Here is an 18944-nt window from a genome sequence, read left to right on the forward strand (position 1 = left end):
TCTGACTGGCACTGGACTAAGTGGGATCTTGTTAGTTAGCTGCTTTCTGCGTCTTGATTCGTTTCTACTCCGTCCGCTAAATCAATAATTATCTACTATTTCTCTGACTCTCCTCTCTCCCTGCCTTAGCTATTGTCATTCTGTTCTCACATCACGGTCTGGCGGTCTTTCGGCAATGAACTCTTGACCTTGCTGATTCGGTACCTTCTCCCCCTCTTCATCTCACCCCGCGCGATTGTCTTTTCAACGGTCAGCGCTGCTGCTCAGTTGTCAGGTGGGAATACTGCCGATCCGATTGCTCTCAACACGCTATTTCTTTTTCCGGCATCGACTTCTGGGGCCTTTAGGGCCCTTGAATTTCTCCACATCTCCAGGTTTTTACTGCGTCCTCTCTCCGTCTCTATGTCTCTAGATCGGCCCATTGCTCTGCTTCACCCGTGAGGATGTCAACAACCTCACTTCAGCATTTCCCTCATTCCTATTCTCCTTTTTCTTCCAGTCGTTCCTTGAATCGAATGGCGCAATCGCAAACTTCCGGCCTTGACACCCTGGCGGAGGGTTCGCAGTATGCACTCGAGCAGCTGCAAATGTCGCGAGAAGCGGCAGGCAGCGGCGAAGCTACAGACTCTGTGGGCAAACCTAAGGATCAATTTCAAGTTGATAATGACAACCACCACAACAATCACTCCCTCTCCAACTTCAAGAACCCTTCGCAACGAGATCCCCTCGTCGAAGCTCGTTCGACAATCAGGAAAAACTCGGCCTCGGCACCTGTTCGACGGAGAATCAGCCGCGCTTGTGACCAATGCAATCAGCTACGCACCAAATGCGACGGGCAGAACCCGTGCGCTCATTGTATTGGTAGAGTTCCCAACAGCTACCCGAACTTTGTACTGCGGAACGTGCCATACTGACAGAAGTGCGCAGATTTCGGATTGACCTGCGAATACGCGCGAGAACGGAAGAAGCGTGGAAAGGCTTCAAAGAAGGACCTCGCCGCCGCCGCGGCTGCCGCTGCCGCTGCCGCCACGAATTCTGGACAGCCGAATGGCAGCTCGGGCAAGGAAGATGCAGCGTTGGTTGGAGGACACACTTCCCCGGATAGGCGACCGACGATCAATGGAAGATATGACCCGGCTTTCGAAGTCCCTCGGAATCTGAATGGCTCGGCACAGCACTCTGAGGCATCAGGCATGGTCGGGATGCAGAATTCTCAGCACCTCCCACCCCATTCCCAGTCGTCTATGGGCGGTGGCCTGGAAGGCTTGCCTCTAAATGGTTACAACGGGTTGAACGACTCGGGCCGACCTTCAATGCCTGTACCTGAACTCCAATCACTGCATATGCTACATAACTCGCATACGAACCCTCGCTCTCCGTCATCCATCCTACCCCATCACAGATACAACGGCGGGTACAACGACAGTGCATATTCGCTCATGAATCCACAAGAGCCGAACTCGACCTCGATCAGCCACTTCCGCCTCGGAAGTTCTACAGAAAATCCACCAAATTCGTTCCTTGGGCTCTCGCCGCCAGCTCAGTCGCCCGGCTGGTTACCTCTTCCTTCTCCATCTCCTGCGAATTTTCCTTCGTTCAGCATGGCCTCGTTTTCTACGACATTGAGATACCCCGTTTTGCATCCTGTCTTGCCGCACATTGCGTCTATTATTCCTCAGTCACTCGCCTGCGATCTCCTTGACGTCTACTTCACTAGCTCTTCCTCGTCTCACCTATCCCCCCAGTCGCCGTATGTGGTTGGGTATATTTTCCGAAAGCAATCCTTCCTTCATCCCACAAAACCGAGAGTCTGCACGCCTGGTCTCCTGGCCAGTATGCTCTGGGTTGCAGCTCAGACAAGCGACGCCCCTTTCCTCACATCGCCTCCATCAGCCCGCGGCAGAGTCTGCCAGAAGCTACTTGAATTGACCATTGGTTTACTCAGGCCGCTAATCCACGGCCCTGCGCCCGGGGAAACGTCGCCTAACTACGCCGCAAACATGGTCATCAACGGTGTCGCTCTAGGTGGCTTCGGTGTTTCGATGGATCAGTTAGGCGCTCAAAGCAGCGCGACGGGAGCTGTAGACGACGTCGCCACCTACGTCCATTTGGCGACGGTCATCTCTGCAAGCGAATACAAAGCAGCCAGCATGCGTTGGTGGACAGCGGCGTGGTCTCTCGCGCGGGAGTTGAAACTCGGCCGCGAGTTGCCGCCAAACACCCCTCACGCACGACCCGATGCTGAGCGAGACGGGGACCCAGACGCCGATCTCTCAAAGCGACATCCTCCACCGCTCATCACGTCCATGGGGCACGGCCCTGGCAACACCATCATCAACATTACCGAAGAGGAACGAGAAGAACGCCGGCGTCTGTGGTGGTTACTTTATGCGACAGACCGTCATTTGGCGCTTTGTTACAATCGTCCTCTGACCTTGCTAGACAAGGAGTGCGAGGGGCTTTTGCAACCGATGAATGATGACCTGTGGCAGGCCGGTGACTTCGCCACTTATCGCCAGGCCGGCCCCCCAGTCGAGTGTACAGGCCACAGCATGTTTGGGTACTTCCTCCCGTTGATGACGATTCTCGGGGAGATTGTCGACCTGCAGCAGGCCAGGAATCATCCCCGGTTTGGTCTTGCCTTTCGAAACAGTGCAGAGTGCGAGGCTCAGGTCCTCGAGATTGCGCGCCAACTAGATGTGTATGCGCAGAGCCTCAAGGAATTCGAGACGCGATACACTAGCAGTCTCGCTCTAGGCGCGGCGGAGACCGAGGCCGCTATGGACGGGTCTCACCCGAACCATGTGAGTCCTTCAGGCCGGTCGAGCAGCACAGTCGAATCACGCGTAAACGAGTCCATCGTGCACACCAAAATGGTGGTCGCTTATGGAACACATATCATGCATGTTCTACATATCCTCTTGGCGGGTAAATGGGATCCGATCAATCTGCTTGATGACAACGATCTCTGGATTTCTTCCGAATCATTTGTTGCGGCAATGGGCCACGCGGTTGGCGCCGCCGAGGCGGCTGCGGAAATTCTAGAGTATGACCCGGACCTCAGCTTCATGCCGTTCTTCTTCGGAATCTATCTATTGCAGGGCAGCTTCTTGCTGCTGTTGACTGCCGACAAATTACAAGGTGACGCAAGTCCAAGTGTGGTCCGGGCGTGTGAGACTATAGTTCGGGCGCATGAAGCTTGCGTCGTGACCCTCAATACCGAATATCAGGTAGGCTTCTCTGGTGAAATCTCTTCTGGGATCGGACCTCAAGATACTAATGCCATTTTGCTACAGAGAACCTTCCGCAAAGTCATGCGCTCGGCTCTCGCGCAGGTTCGCGGGCGCCTACCCGAGGACTTCGGTGAACAGCAGCAACGTAGACGGGAAGTACTCGCTCTCTACCGCTGGACCGGTGACGGCAGTGGTCTTGCGCTCTGAGATTGAGCTCGTGTTTCGGCGCTGGTTTTCTTCTTTTGGCGTTTTCAAATTCTCTATAAATACACCTGTCAAACGTGACGACGTGATGCGATACCATGGGAGTCATCATCGGGAACATGGCCCACAGGCCTGGGTTTGGGAGTTCAAATGGGAAGCGACTGGACCTGGTGAAATATTTCCTTGTCCAACATAATCTTCATATCTGTGGGATATTCACTTTTTTTTGGCATTTCATCCCGTATCTTTCTCCATTTCTGTCCGTCTGTCTTCATTGCCAGTGTCTTGTGAATCCGACCCGCCATCCGATCGAAGGATCCGGCACTTGGCTGCGGTGATACGAGACGGCATGAGGCACCTTGAATTTATGAGCCGCCGATGAAAAACAACGGTTATTGCTCTGATAGTACCTACATATTTTATCGTTGCTTTCGATTGTTTTTCGATGGATACCAATACCTGTACACTTAGGATGTTGAGTTGTTTCATACCCTGTACATGCGAATGCCAGGAGCCAGATCTATTGTTCAACGCAGCGCAGTTTGGAAAACCAAGTTCAGAATCAAAATATAACCCCTAATATCATCACGACGACTTATATCTTTGGGTAATCCAGTATAGAAGCTCGCAACGGTAATCAAACCATGGCCTTTCTGTTTACGATTACTCCACTCCAGTTGCGGCCTCAGGCCACTATGACGGCAGTGGTCGTTATCGATAAGCATTCTCTCCTCCTGTGCTCCGCTGAAGCTCCAGTTCAATCTCTGTTGCACTTGTTCAACTAAGATCAAGCACATCAGGAAATGGAGTATCTGATATAGATATCATCATGGCCAGCCTCAGCAGAACATTACGACCCTTCGCTCCTCGCCGAGTTCGCTGGGGCTCGCCTTTGTCTCCCGTAATACCCAGACGATTCCTTGGCATCCCACCTCAATTTCTTCTAGACGAATATATCCCACGATATCAACTTCTATCGTCCGTGGACGCAGCAAAGAAACGGTCCCTCGCTTACGCTCACCTACAGAACTGCAATCTGTGTCCCCGTCATTGCGGCGTGAATCGGTACGAAGAGACAGGGGTGTGCTTGATCGGCGCGGAAACGGCCAAGGTCAATGTCATTGCGCCGCACCGAGGTGAAGAGCCATGTATACAGGGATATCATGGAAGCGGGTCTGTATTTTTCTCTGGGTGCAATCTGCGCTGTGTCTTTTGTCAGAACCATGTACGTTCTCGAGAGGGCTGAAACAAGACCCTTGTGGACTGTCGCTGACATCACACAAACTAGGATATTGCTCACCAGCGAAACGGCTTCGATTTGACCCCTGAAGAACTGGCGGAGTGGTACGTCAAACTTCAACAGGTGGGAAATGTGCATAATATCAACCTTGTCACGCCAGAGCACGTGGTACCTCAGGTGGCTCTCTCGATCCTGGCCGCCCGTGACATGGGCCTGAAGATACCCATCATTTACAATACGTCTTCATTTGACTCGCTTGAGTCGCTCCAATTGATGGATGGATTGGTGGACATATACCTGCCTGATTTCAAAGTATGGAAGAGCACCACGTCTAAGCGGCTGCTCAAGGCAGATGACTACGCCGAAACCGCCAAGGAAAGCATCAAGGAGATGCACAGGCAGGTCGGCGATCTGTCCTTTACATCCGATGGCATTGCGAAGAAAGGCGTATTACTACGGCATCTGGTCATGCCGGGGAAAGAAGACGAGGGCCGCGAGATCATGCGCTGGCTCGCGGAGAACGTCTCGAAGGATCTTTATGTGCATATCATGGAACAGTACCACCCTGACGCACATGTTGGCAAGAAGAAGCGGACCACGAGAAATGCAAGTCAGGAAGACAGGACTGAGGTCCGCTATGCAGATATCAACCGGGCTGTTCGCGATGAAGAACTGGGTTCTGTCAAGGATGCTGCAGTAGCGGCTGGTTTATGGCGATTCTGTGAGGTCAACGAACATGGGGGGTTTCATCTATGAGACGATCTTTCTTTCATTGTCTGGCGCATTGACTCCGCGCTTACTACAGGACGCGTACCTCAGGGTGTTACTGTTGCACTGTATGGATTTTCAGTCGTGGAGACTTAAGTCGCGGGGACTCCGACCCATGTCCAGCCTTATCCCTGTGTTGGCCCGTTGGGCACGATTTAGCCGGGATTATCCTGAGGGTGACAGTCACACGGAGATCTTCAGGCTAATAAGCTATTTTAGGTTGCTTTATACCCTGGGCTTGAATTTTAGAGAAATACCAGTTTCAAGTTTCAGTTCGTATGTGTGAATGTATACTAGATTGAGATCACTTTGTTTATATTAGCAACCGATCGCGTGGATTAGCCTAGATTTGATTTGTTGAAGCTATGTATATGTCGATCATACATGCGCAGGACACCATGACACTATTCCTGAAAGTAAACTAAGTTGGAACTTAGAAGATCAAATCGAAAGACGACTTTCCTGTGAAGCTATCCATAGATCGATCGCTGGGGTGGAGCTGGTCGGGATGACGCCAGGTGACAGCTGGGCTCCACTACTCCCAGATGGGGTAACCCGTTTCGATTTTTAAACGATTACGGAGTACTCGACAGCTTACCTCTCAGCTGAACAGCTTACGCACCCTTCAGTCCAACCATGCTTTCCACAACTACGTTATCATACTTGATTTAACAGAGCACTACAGCTGCCAACCATCTTAAAATGAAACCCATCATCGCCGTCCCCGCTGTTCTGGCGCTCGCCCACCGCGCCTGGTCACGCAAGACCCTCACTCCATTAGGCATCATCACCGCAGTCCTGACCGCGATCGCGCACGTCCTGCATCCATGGTCCACGCCCTTTGCGCTCCTCGCGGTGTTTTATCTGGGTGGCTCGAAGGTCACGAAGGTATGTTATATGCCGCCGTTTCTCGTCGGCATTTGACTGATTCGGGGCACTGTGAGACGTAGGTCAAACACGAGGTCAAGTCCCGGCTTACACTCTCCGCGACGGGCGCTGAGGGCGGCGAGACCCAGCGCACCCATATCCAGGTGTTGGCGAACTCGGTCGTCGCGACGGTGCTGGTCCTGCTACATGCGTGGGTTCTGGTCTATGGTGCGGAGAAGGAGGAGGAGGAGTGTTTCTCGCTTGGTCGGCGGGCGGGAGATGTTTTGGTTGTGGGGTTCGTGGCGTATGTCTACCCCGGTAGATCTATTGATTGTCAATGGCTGGGTTTGGCGATTGTACTGACGTAATGACTGCGGTTAGGAACTACGCTGCTGTCGCTGCGGATACGTTTTCCTCGGAGCTGGGGATTCTCTCCAAGTCGAAGCCAAGGCTGATAACTTCGCCTACGCTCCGGGTTGTGCCGCCTGGTACGAACGGTGGGGTTACGGCTACGGGCTTGTTGGCTGGTCTGCTGGGGGCGTTTTCGATTGCGGTGACGTCGGCCATTCTCATTCCTTATTGCTCGGGAGAGGCGTCTGGGCCTGTGAGCCGGCTGCAGTGGGTCCTGGCTATGACGGTTTGGGGTACGTTGGGAAGCGTGGTGGACAGTATCCTGGGAGGACTGTTACAGGCGAGCGTGGTGGATAAGCGCAGCGGGAAAATTGTCGAGGGTACTGGTGGTGGAAAAGTATGTTGATTCGAAGTTGTTTCGCTCTTTCCGCAGGTCTCTAACGTGGATGCAGGTCCTCGTCCACCCGTCCTCCACCCGATTTGGCAGCACGGCGCCGGTGTCAGGCTTCTCTCGCAGTACTGATGGGAGCGTACACCTCCGCAATACCGAGGAGGTTGCGAATGCTGCCGTGTTGAAAGGTACTCGGGCTACGGGGACTTCGAGAGGCATGTCGCCAGGGCGGGCCACGGAGCCGCATCATGAGAGCCGGCGGGTCGAGAGCGGATGGGATGTCCTGGATAATAATGCTGTGAATGTTTTGATGGCTTTCATGATGAGTGTGGGCGGTATGTTCATTGCATGCTGGGCGTGGGATTTCTCTGTCAGTGACGTTGGACGATCTATTGGCGTCTTTTGAGTCGTTTACGGAATATGCTGGTGCACGACAGGCTATGCTATGGGCCAGACTGATGACAGTAAATTGAGACCTAGTGATATTTCCTTGTTAGGTAGAGATATTAGAAACAGGAACAATAGGGACTTTATCATCGCGATCCCATTCTGATGAGAAGGATAATCACGGAACCCATCAACGGAATGTAGGGTAGTCCCCCGAGTTGGCTATTGGTATGATTCATCATGCAAAACAGTGCGTAGTACGGAGTAAGCTCTTTTACCAAATACTCTGTAAGCGCGAGTCACGTTACATGTGTCGCGCCTGAGGCAGCCAGGCATACGTTCTTTGTCCATGGCGGGTTTGAATTCCTCCACATAATGGCGTTACCTGAGGATATTGCAAGGAGGTGTTTGATTAGCAATACCTCCCTCTATCTTGGAAGCTGCTCGGAAACTTTATGAAGCTGTAAGTTGTAAGCTTGTATGTAGATGACTAGCGCGGTGGATGGGATCCACAAGATACGGGCATTTGTGGAACTAGCAAACCTAACAAACAGCAAAAAATATGGGGAAAGTGAGACAGACAAACAGTGCAAAACAGGTGCAAACTCACCAACGTCATCCATCTCGCCTCTGGTCTCCACCGGGATTGCAGCTATGATGGTAGCCTGCGTGCTTATAGCTGGATTGTCCAATTCTACAGCAGGATCGTTACACCAGGGTGAATAGTTCAGTTTGCATAAGTCCCGGTGAAGTCGAGTTTTCACCGAGCACGACGGAGAAATAAGGCATTGTTGATAAGTGCTCAGAAATTTGAGAAGTCGCGAGTGCAAAAGACATAGAAATCAGGCGGGCTAATTCCATAGTGTTTTGTGTTTTGTGACTCGCATTCAAACTCGCATATATGGAATACGCTTAGGTACAGGTTATTCCTGCAGAGTGGGATGGCCGACGTCATCACACCACTCGGATTCTGTACCTTACCTCACATCTAATAATCCAATTCGCGATCTTCGGTTCTGGCGGCTCCTTGGTATTATTCCTTTCTCTCTTGCTGAGTGAGGAGAGGATGCCTACCTAGTGTGGGGTGTTTGCATCAAAATAGCTCAGCTTCTCATTTGTTAGCTTGAAGTGTCTAATCCAGGGACGGCCTATCGTGTTCCATGCAACAAACATGATGGTGATGATGATGATGCTGGATCTGGAGATGCTTACCCATACATCGAGGCAGGAGCTCGAGGTCTGGCCCATAGAGCTGCCCTTTCTACCTCATCCCGACTAATCACCATGCTGCATCATATTCAATCATTAGTAGTAGTCTTGTTCCTGAAGAATGCTCCGTCCAATTTCCCCCGATTTATTTCTTTTCTTGCATCTGATCCAGCAGCTCAGCTCTGTCATTTAAACTAGTGCATTCCCCTCCAGTACCCCTCACTCATTTCTTTTGTCGAAGCAAGGGTCCAAATCTCCCTATATCAACCTGAACTATTTCTTCATTCTTTACTCCGAGAACATACTTTCTCGCCTTTTCCTTTTCTTCCTGTTGTCCCTTGAAGCTTAAAGTACAGTCAGAATGTCCCCGTTGCCGTGTCCTTCGAAAAAGGTCGAGATTGTCGATATACATCGAAATGACGTGGAATTCTCGCTCGTGAATGAGATTCGCAAGGGCCTCAACCCTCCCGAGGGTACTCCAAGATCATTGCCCACCATGCTGCTCTACGACGCTCAAGGGCTTAAGCTCTTCGAGGAGATCACCTACGTGGATGAGTACTACCTGACCAACGCGGAAATCGAAGTGTTGCAGAACCACTCCAAGAAGATTGTGGAACGCGTCCCCGAGAACGCACAATTATTGGAGCTGGGTAGTGGGTATGATCTCTCCTGAAGAATGCTCTGACGGTTCTGTATCTAATCATCCGTGCAGGAACCTTCGTAAGATCAAGATCCTTCTTCAAGAGTTCGAGCGGACAGGAAAGCACGTCGACTACTATGCGTTGGATCTATCCCTGTCAGAGCTACAGCGGACCTTTGTCGAGGTATCATCTGACGAGTACTCTCACGTTGATCTCCACGGTCTTCACGGGACCTATGATGATGCCCTTGCCTGGCTGAGCAATCCCCAGAACCTACAGCGTCCCACTGTGGTTATGTCTATGGGATCCTCAATTGGGAATTTCAGTCGTGAAGGTGCAGCAGAGTTTCTTGCCCAATTTGCTCGGCTGCTCAAGCCATCCGATCTGATGATCATTGGGCTAGATGCTTGTACAGACCCGGACAAGGTCTACAAGGCATACAACGATTCAAAGGGCATTACTCAGAGGTTCTACGAGAATGGGCTATTACATGCGAATGCAGTCCTTGGATACGAGGCATTCCAACTTTCGGAATGGGAGGTGGTGACAGACTACGACGTTGCCGGGGGCCGACATCGAGCATTCTACTCACCGAAGCAGAATGTTACAATCGATGGCGTGCTTCTGCAAAAAGGCGAGAAATTGGTTTTTGAAGAGGCAACAAAGTATAGCCCTCAACAACGGGAGCAACTCTGGCGGGATGCAAACCTCGTCCTTTGTGAGGAGCTTGGAATTAGCTCTGAGGAATACCGTAAGTTGGTCCTTGCCTCCCGCAGCGCTGTTGTAGCAGAGATGTATGGGAGAAGCGTCGACTAATGAACGACCCTTCACTGACAGATATCCATCTGCTGTCACCGCCAACCCTCAGCCTTCCCAGTCAACCGTCCGAATATGCTGCCAATCCAGTTCCGAGCTTCAAAGAATTCCAGTCATTGTGGACCGCTTGGGACACTGTGACAAAGGCCATGGTGCCCCGCGAAGAACTCCTCGCGAAACCTATCAAGCTTCGCAATGCATTGATCTTCTACTTTGGACACATCCCCACATTCACGGGTCAGTAATCCAGAGACTTTTATTCAACGCCGTGAGCATGATACTGATGCTCTATTAGACATCCACTTGACACGGGCTCTTGGTGGCTCTCCAACAGAACCACGAAACTATCGACAGATTTTCGAGCGTGGGATTGACCCCGACGTAGACAATCCCGAGCACTGTCACTCCCATAGTGAGATTCCGGATGAATGGCCTCCCCTTGCTGAGATACTGGATTATCAGGATAGAGTCAGAAGTAGGGTTGATTCGGTTTTGCAGAGGGATGACATAACACAGAACCGCTGCCTGGGGGAAGCACTCTGGATTGGCTTCGAACACGAAGCGATGCACCTAGAGACCTTTCTCTATATGCTTTTGCAGAGTGACAAGACCCTCCCACCGCCCCTTGCAGACAGACCAGATTTTGAGAAGTTGTTCCATCAGGCCAGAGCGAACGCGAAACCAAATGAATGGTTTGCTATACCAGAACAGACATTATCCATCGGTTTTGACGATACTGACGAACAATCTTTGCCTGATGTGTCTTTTGGATGGGACAATGAGAAGCCTCAGCGAACGATCACAGTTCGTGCTTTCGAAGCACAGGCTCATGCTATAACAAACGGCGAATATGCCAAATATCTGCAAGCGACTCGTCAGCGCCGGCGGCCAGAGTCGTGGGTTCTAACTCATTCGGATGAGAATTATCCAATCTCCAAGGGGGTGACTCTGGAGAGCAGCCAAGCCACAAAGGATTTCATGGACAACTTCGCTGTCCGCACCGTCTTTGGACCTGTTCCGCTTGAATTCGCGCAGGATTGGCCTGTTATGGCTTCCTATGACGAACTGGCCCTATACGCCGAATGGGTGGGCTGCAGACTTCCCACTTATGAGGAGGTCAAGAGTATCTACAACTACTCCGCTCAGCTGAAGGAGACAAGACAACATGAGCCATCAGATCACGAGAGGTTCGTAAATTCCCCTCGGTCTTTAAGTTTAGCTATGTCTGACAGAAGGCAGCAACGGTGTGAAGGGCATTAACCGTGATATGGTGACGAACGGGCACTCGAAGGTTCACCAGGATAAGCCCCGGACCCCAGAACGTCAGCCAATCCAACCTCCTTCCCAAAGCACAATGCCAGTATTTGTTGACCTCCACGGTTGCAACGTTGGGTTCAAGCACTGGCACCCTACCCCGGTCATCCAGAACGGCGATCGACTCGCCGGTCACGGTGAGCTGGGAGGAGTCTGGGAATGGACCAGCACGCCACTGACGCCACATGATGGCTTCAAGGCCATGGATATTTATCCAGGTTATACAGGTAAGCTGTTGACCTACTTGGTGGATTTCTATAAACCCAACTAACCAGCAATAGCGGACTTCTTTGATGGAAAGCACAACATTGTCCTGGGTGGTTCATGGGCCACGCATCCTAGAATTGCGGGACGGACAACATTGTAAGTTATCACCTGTGATGTCGACCTGAATATGCACTAACTGTCTCAAGCGTCAACTGGTATCAGCACAACTATCCTTACACTTGGGCGGGAGCACGTCTCGTGCGCAGCCAGTAGGCTAGTCGTCGTGTAGAATTTTTTCAAAGAGATGATCCATGGAAAGCAATTGGATGTTAATCTTGGGTACTACTGAAGACCATCAAGCTACAACCCTACCAGAACCTCTTTGAGGGGTCCCTTTACGAGTAACGTTTGCGCGCGGCGTAGTTGAAATGCTGTTGTGGCATAGTGTATGTGATGTCGCGATAAGCTGTCCGAAGTAGTGAACATGTCTATTCCTTTTCCTCCTTAGATTTCACTTCTATCTCCAGGTACCTGGATGTACCCTGCCCGTACCAACGCCACCAGGAGATGTTTCGGACCATCGAAGACGGGGAATATTGATATCAGTCCCCTTTCGGCGGAGACTATCCAAGAGTAATCTGTAGTGGACCCCGCCACCAGCGGGAGCTCCACCCGATAACGTGACAAGACGCCCCTCCAGCATAGATAACACTTGTAGAGGCCCCTCAGTTATGTGTGTGAACTATTTCCTTTTGTTCGCCCCTACTCAACTGCTCTCCATCCGACCTGCACAAGCGAATCACTGTACTCTGACCGAGGCAATATGTCCGCAGAAATAATCACAACTATCTCTCCCTCCACCAACCGCCCGATTCTCACCCGCACCGGCATGTCCTCCGATGAGATCAAGCGCATCCCCGACCTCGCGCAGGAGGCATTCCGCTCCTTCTCGCAGTCCACGACCCTCACGCAACGACAGCAGATTGTCGACCGCGCGCTAGCCATCCTCGAGAAGAGAAAAGATGAGCTTGCGCACCAGTTGACGGAGCAGATGGGGCGGCCGATTTCGTACACAGGTGTTGAGATCTCGACAGCCGTGAAGCGCAGTCAGTACTTGAATCGGATTGCGCCGTCGGTGCTGGGTGAAGAGGGGGTTGTGTCTGGGGAGGAGGAGAAGGGGTTCAAGAGGTTTATTAAGCGGAAGCCGGTGGGGGTTGTGCTGATTATATTTGCATGGAATGTACGTTTCCGGTTTCTAAGTGCGGTTGGTTGTTTGAGATGAGGGACGTTTTACTAACGATGATTTGTATAGTATCCCTACCTGGTTCTGGTTAATAGCTTGATTCCGGCGATTCTGGCGGGCAATGCTGTTATTTTGAAGCCGTCGCCTCAGACGCCCACGGTCGTTGAGGAGGTTGCTGCTGCGTTCGCGGAGGCTGGTCTTCCAAAGAATGTGCTCCAGTATTTCCACTGCGGAACGCCGGAGGCGCTTGAGAAGCTTGTTCGGTCGCCTCAGGTTAACCATATCTGCTTCACTGGGTCTGTGGCTGGTGGGTTGGCTGTTCAGAAGGCCGCGTCGGATCGCATTGTCAGTGTTGGGCTCGAGCTCGGTGGCAAGGATCCGGCTTATGTCCGGGACGACGTGGATGTGGCGTGGGCGGCGGAGGAGATTGTTGATGGGGCAATCTTCAACAGTGGTCAGAGCTGCTGCGCGATTGAGCGGGTGTACGTCCACAAGAACATCTACGAGACGTTTGTCGCCGAAGTGAAGAGGGTGTTGAGCAAATATTGTGTTGGGGATCCGTCGGAGAAGACTACGCAGATTGGGCCTGTCATCTCGAAGCGCGCGAAGGAGACGATTTTGGCACATATCGCTGAGGCGGTCGAGAAGGGCGCTCGGGACGAAACCCCTGCCAACGAGACGTTCGACAATCTTCCTGCCGATGGTAATTACGTCAAGCCCACATTGCTGACAGGCGTCAATCACAATATGCGTGTCATGACGGAGGAGACTTTTGGCCCTGTGCTTCCCGTGATGAAGGTCGAGAGCGACGAGGAGGCAGTCAAGCTCATGAACGACAGCGAGTTCGGACTCACAGCAAGCATTTGGACGAAGGATGTCCCTAGAGCTGAGGATCTCATTGAGCAAGTCGAGGCGGGAACAGTCTTCATCAACAGATCTGACTACCCTAGCCCGGTAAGTAGCGCACACTCTCTGGTTCAGGTTCCAACGAAGATGACGATTAACATGTCTCTAGGACCTTGCATGGACCGGTTGGAAGAACTCTGGTCGTGGTGTCACGTTGAGCAAGTTCGGGTTCGAGCAATTCGTCAAGCTCAAGAGCTATCATGTCAAGGATTATCCGAAGTAGATTGCTCATACGTGACTTGTTATCCTTTGACAACCATTACCATCGTGATGCCAAGAGTTAGGCCCCTATTGGCGAACTATTGAGATAGACCTAGGTAATAATAATATCACTGGAAACTCTCACGACGGACAAGAATTTGAGGGATGGTTATTCAAGATCTCGACCCTCACGAGGCATGCCCGTCCCCTATCTCCTGTCACAGGGCGGCTAAGGATTGCGCGCCAACGATAAAAGGTCATGCCGATTCAGCACCAGCTAGACTTCTCAAACTCTGCAGCTAAGCCAATGTAGTTTATTGCAATTCCCACGATGGTTAGGTTAGGATAGGACCGAAGGTGAAGGAACTTGAGCTAGCGATGGCCAGAAGCGTGGTGAAGTGCCAGTCAGCTGCTGCATTCAGGACAATTATCGGCCTCCCATCAATTGCCGCCATGACCGGCATAATAGGGCGAGAAAGGAAAGGGCATATGTACTCCAATCTCCCTTGATCTCGAAGGAATCTTGCACATGCCAAGGGATGATTTGACGCTTCAATTTTCGAGACCTTCCCTTTACAACTTCGAAGCAGACGGATCCCTCGCCCACCGGCCAATCGAAAGAAAATAAACCAAATTGCAGTCAATCAGCCATGGGAATTAATCGACCAGAAGGGGCAACAGGAATGCCAATACTGAGGAGGGGTCCGCTGCGGCGGCATAGTTGGTGAAGTAAGGGATATGCACATTCGTAGGCACAATCCTCGTTCCCCCCTCTGGATCGCGCAGTGCCCATAGAGCATACGACCGTACACGAGGGAAGGAGATTAGGGACCCAGTGGTGCTGTGCTGGCTTCGGTCCAGTTTTGAATTCGGCCAACCCTCATACACGTCGCGTGTGGAGGCGGAATATGGACGGACGGAGGAATGTTGATCGCGATAACAGCAACAGTTACGAGCGATGGAACACTGTTTAATGTAGCCCCCAAGATGATCGAAACCTTCATACTGCCACGAGCGCAACCTATGGGGAGCGCAAGACTAATGAGCAACAGACAAGTTGCCCTTTTCAAAATAGAGCAAAGGCATCAGGCAAATTGCCTTTGCTGTTATCGCTATGGGTTTATTTTTATCAGCGGAGGACGTGATGGCACAATCTGTGCACGTCAAATGATGCATATGCATACTGCCGCTTTCTGAGACATTTGGGACGTTGGACTAGAACAGGTCGATTTAAGCCACTGAAGTAGGAATAAAGGCCCAGCAACTCTGTAAACGATTTAGACAAAGTGATACCCAGAAATCTAGGCGCAGGGGGAGGCTTGCTGCACGTCTCCAGTTCATGTACCAGGCGCGAAAGTCTGTTGCTGTAGAAGTGATATCAACCCTCTTCTAAGGAGCCGATGGCACCAGTGTAAGTATGCAAGGCCTGACAATTTTGTTACCCTGCATTTTCATCAAAATTCGACGAAGATCGAATGAGGAAGAGTTCGTCAAGAAGAGCCTAAGAACTCCCCCGTAGAAAATTCCACGGTCTCGTCGGTCGAGGCCGTCTTATTGGGACAAGTCACCTAGGTAAAACCCGCAAATGCAGCACTGCTGCGAGGGACAGCTGCCAAAGGAATGTGCGACAGCGCGCTTCATAAAGTTTTCCCTCGAAACTATGGCAATGCTCGTCGTTCCACGGAGACTACTGATCAGTTTAGCCTACATTGCAGCAGGCGGAAACCGTCAAACAAGGCCATACTGTATGTTGCAGCTCCTTAGAGGACATTCACTATATATGAATGCGCCATGTCCATGTCGAAATCATTTCACTGACTCCAATCCATAGCCTTGATGTCATAGAGCATCAACCAGTCCTTCATTTATCGTGAATTTTTGTATTGTTTCAAGCGTTTTATTCGAAAGTCCATCGTTTGGTATAACGTCATTCGTTCAAAGCAGCCTGCGAAGGTATTCTCTTGCCGCTAGTTCTTGCATCATTTCTGATCTTCTCGTCGCGAATATTATTGCATATATCGGTCAACCGGGTTTCAACACTCATTTTCCATTTCTTTCCCATCAATTGTATTACCAGCTGGTCCCAAATATGGGGTGCTTCAGACAGATTCTCCGATTCGCGAAATCTCCATTTCAGGAGAAGACACATAGGGTCTTGGAGATAGTAAGTCCAAAGCCTTCAGCATCCCTCGAGCGAAATTCTGACATTGTCCATAGGGCCCACCAACGAACTTCCGCAAAGAAGAGCTGCCAAACTTCTTCCTCGACGATGAGTTAGTCCCAATGCTAAATCATAACCTTGAAACAGTTCTGACGATTTTTCTACCTAGCGCGATGACATTGCATAGTCATGGCTCGGCACTAGAGAAGGACACAGCCAAGGGAATTCAGCGTCAGCCGTCCACACGGGACAAGCTCAAGGAGCATGTCCGGAGGCTGAGCATCAAACTCGTGGGCCCGTCTTGCCATGAGTGATGAATTTCGCTTTGACAAAAATGTTGGATCTGACTTAAGATCGTTGGACTTTTCGATGCATGTCGCCAATGGATATCTCTAAGAGATTGGTGATTGTTGCTGTTCTATGTTCAAAACAAAAATGTTGGAACTTCATTGAGACGGGATTTTTTCGAATTTACACCACTTTCGTTCGGATCATTTGTATTATTAGTTGTGTGAGATATGAGCCGGCCATGTGCCGAAGGGTTTGGGTTTGACGGCTCTGGTAGCTCGTCAAAGTCATCGACGAATACTTTTCTTCTCGATCTACCCAACGGTGGAGTCCTGTGAATAACGCGGACGGGTCTTTTTCCTTTATCATTATTGGCAGTATACTGAGGGGTAGAAGAACTGGTCCTTAAGGCCGGTGAGTTGGCATCTGATCCAATAGAATGTTTCTTTTCTGTCGGTCTTGTGGAAGTCTTGGTGACCTGTACGTCCAAGTCGTCATCCTCCGTAGCAGTTGCATCCGCCACATGATCGTCTGCTTCAATTTCAGCCTTCAGCGAAGAATGGGTATGCGCATCAGGATTCGTCTTCCGCCTTTTCGACCCAGACGCCTGTGCGAACCCAGCAGCCGCCCTAGTGGACGATTTAACACCTTGCATACCCACTAGTGAGCGAGCCTTCCGTGGGCTCGTCATAAGATACCCTAGCGAGGTACCAGCAAGCCCGTCGTCTTCATCTGTATCGTCTTCCTCCTTATCAGAGTCCAGCTGCGGCCGCGTACCGCCCATTTTCTCCAAGCCTGCCCTTTGACGGGCTGAGAGGGTGGCGGCCGCCTCCTTCCTCTTCGTCTCTTCGCTTCTCGGCGTGACACCATCAGTAGGTCTGGCAAGGTCTTTAATTGCAGCTGCGTTTTGGAGTTTTGCCTCCTTCTTGCGTTTGACGTATTCCGCATAGTGGAGGTGCTTGGTGAAGGTCTGCGCCATGGCGTAGAACTCGTCTTCGACCATCATGTAGATATCATCATTATCGAAACCTTCGATCAAATATCTGTGGTTTATATATCAGTAAAGGTCCGTGAGTCCCCGTGCTGATCTGCAGTGCGTACTCTTCTGACGGACATCGCTGGATCGGAGACGTCGGAGGACTCGGCGCTGCGTAGATCAAATCAGAAAGAACCTGTACATCCCCAGAATCTCCTTTTACTTACAAGATCGAAGAAAATCTCGCTTCTCTCCGCGAGACGTAGACTTTGATGCCTTCGAAGTCTCCTCTGCTCTGTGGTCCGAACCTTTCTGGTGCTTCACTTCACGTCGACGCGTTGAACTCTTGGCGTCCTCGGCTTTGGCACCACTACCTATAAGCCATGGAAGAGTTCGAGGCATGTTGAACTGTATTCTTTCGAAATTTTTGCTGAAGCGAAACGCGACATCACTGAGCTTCTAACGTTGTGTGTAAGGTCTTCAATGTCGAGATCCGACTATAATTATCTCCACAGTCGATGAACAAGCAAGCGCGGGAGTCATTCCGCCCCGCTCTCCGCGATGGTATCTAATTTTACCTGGCAAGTAGCTAGAAACTGTGGATCAACTCAACTTTCGCTCATCGCAAAATAAGAAAGGTAGATGCATTAGGGTATTTTGATTTGATATGACTATTGAGGTATTCGTGATTTGAAATCTAGTTCTTGCCCCAACGCCGAGAGGATAACACCCGAAAGATGAAGAAACCATGTGCCCAGCTGAATCAAATGGTGACATCGCGTACAGGAAAACGCCTGGTGAATAAAATAGCGCAGCAAAACGCCATGAGTAAATCCATAAGAAGGTGTTTACGCCTCGCCAGGGCGCTTGCTGTTGCAGCTCACAATCTTCACCTTATCTGCTGTCACTGTCGCCTGGTTGTCCAACTTGAATGTAACATCTTTAATTAGGAAGGTCCAAACTTCGTCGCAGAATCGATAGGTATCCAGGTGGCCCTACAGTCCAAGAAACGGCAAGTCAGTCACCATCAATGTTCTCAAAAGAGCTTTCCTATTCCCAGTTTTCCAGATCAATCAGGCAAATTGTAGACGGAAGAAGGTACCTTGAACGTTAGCCTTGCGCGCACTTTATCCGCGAGCACTTCTGTAATAACACGATCAAACGTGGAGAGAATCTTCATGGCGAGCTGGGGCTCAATCCGGCCTTCGTTGATCAAGTCATCGAGCGTATCGGTAAGGGAGAGACCGAGACTGGGTAGAATGGTCAGTAAAAAGCAACACAGCTTTTGCTGAGCCTCCAGTACCTGCTCCCGCGATACAACTCATAGTATGCCTGAGCACTCATGCTGTCATTTGAATGTGAGCGATTAAGTCAGGAGATGGCGAAAAGATGTATCAGTAAGAGTCAGGCTGGGTCGGTTTGAAGCGTATCGCGGGAGACGATTATCACGTGATAATATAATCACAGTATCATGTGACATTGACGTCACTACGGAGTACTGATGATTACATCAGTGTCAACAGAATACCACCCCAGAAGGT

At 50.8% G+C, this 18944-nt stretch overlaps 7 protein-coding genes across 7 annotated transcripts; 5 read left to right on the forward strand and 2 right to left on the reverse strand.

Annotated features, from left to right (window-relative positions):
- Positions 1-443: 443 nt before the first annotated feature.
- On the forward strand, positions 444-4027 carry xlnR (putative C6 transcription factor; the record flags this gene model as incomplete). Its single annotated transcript, XM_750804.2, has 3 exons — positions 444-861; positions 928-3230; positions 3297-4027. The coding sequence occupies 3 exons, from the start codon at positions 444-446 to the stop codon at positions 3438-3440; spliced, it is 2865 nt and encodes a 954-aa protein (XP_755897.1). The 3' UTR covers positions 3441-4027.
- Positions 4028-4067: 40 nt separating this feature from the next.
- AFUA_2G15630 (putative pyruvate formate lyase activating enzyme) lies at positions 4068-5802 on the forward strand. The gene is made up of 2 exons (XM_750805.2): positions 4068-4662; positions 4726-5802. The coding sequence occupies exons 1-2, from the start codon at positions 4267-4269 to the stop codon at positions 5431-5433; spliced, it is 1104 nt and encodes a 367-aa protein (XP_755898.1). The 5' UTR covers positions 4068-4266; the 3' UTR covers positions 5434-5802.
- Positions 5803-5999: 197 nt separating this feature from the next.
- AFUA_2G15640 (DUF92 domain-containing protein) lies at positions 6000-7640 on the forward strand. The gene is made up of 4 exons (XM_750806.2): positions 6000-6333; positions 6396-6616; positions 6694-7060; positions 7116-7640. The coding sequence occupies exons 1-4, from the start codon at positions 6148-6150 to the stop codon at positions 7458-7460; spliced, it is 1119 nt and encodes a 372-aa protein (XP_755899.1). The 5' UTR covers positions 6000-6147; the 3' UTR covers positions 7461-7640.
- A 468-nt stretch (positions 7641-8108) lies between these two features.
- Positions 8109-12167, forward strand: AFUA_2G15650 (DUF323 domain protein). Its single transcript, XM_750807.2, has 7 exons — positions 8109-9307; positions 9363-10042; positions 10129-10344; positions 10403-11294; positions 11347-11648; positions 11703-11784; positions 11835-12167. The coding sequence occupies exons 1-7, from the start codon at positions 9012-9014 to the stop codon at positions 11899-11901; spliced, it is 2535 nt and encodes an 844-aa protein (XP_755900.1). The 5' UTR covers positions 8109-9011; the 3' UTR covers positions 11902-12167.
- A 132-nt stretch (positions 12168-12299) lies between these two features.
- Positions 12300-14000, forward strand: AFUA_2G15660 (aldehyde dehydrogenase family protein; the record flags this gene model as incomplete). The annotated part of the gene is made up of 3 exons (XM_750808.2): positions 12300-12868; positions 12941-13825; positions 13887-14000. Exons 1-3 carry the CDS (start codon positions 12452-12454, stop codon positions 13998-14000), a joined length of 1416 nt encoding a protein of 471 aa, XP_755901.1. The 5' UTR covers positions 12300-12451.
- A 2292-nt stretch (positions 14001-16292) lies between these two features.
- Positions 16293-17926, reverse strand: AFUA_2G15670 (uncharacterized protein). The gene is made up of 3 exons (XM_750809.2): positions 17631-17926; positions 17529-17574; positions 16293-17470 (listed from the first exon to the last, which is right to left on the reverse strand). Exons 1-3 carry the CDS (start codon positions 17803-17805, stop codon positions 16564-16566), a joined length of 1128 nt encoding a protein of 375 aa, XP_755902.2. The 5' UTR covers positions 17806-17926; the 3' UTR covers positions 16293-16563.
- Positions 17927-18008: 82 nt separating this feature from the next.
- AFUA_2G15680 (transcription initiation factor IIA subunit gamma) lies at positions 18009-18810 on the reverse strand. Its single transcript, XM_750810.2, has 3 exons — positions 18707-18810; positions 18506-18653; positions 18009-18398 (listed from the first exon to the last, which is right to left on the reverse strand). The coding sequence occupies exons 1-3, from the start codon at positions 18745-18747 to the stop codon at positions 18252-18254; spliced, it is 336 nt and encodes a 111-aa protein (XP_755903.1). The 5' UTR covers positions 18748-18810; the 3' UTR covers positions 18009-18251.
- Positions 18811-18944: the final 134 nt, after the last annotated feature.

Source organism: Aspergillus fumigatus, chromosome 2 (genome assembly GCF_000002655.1).
Source record: "Aspergillus fumigatus Af293 chromosome 2, whole genome shotgun sequence".
Lineage (NCBI taxonomy): Eukaryota > Fungi > Ascomycota > Eurotiomycetes > Eurotiales > Aspergillaceae > Aspergillus > Aspergillus fumigatus.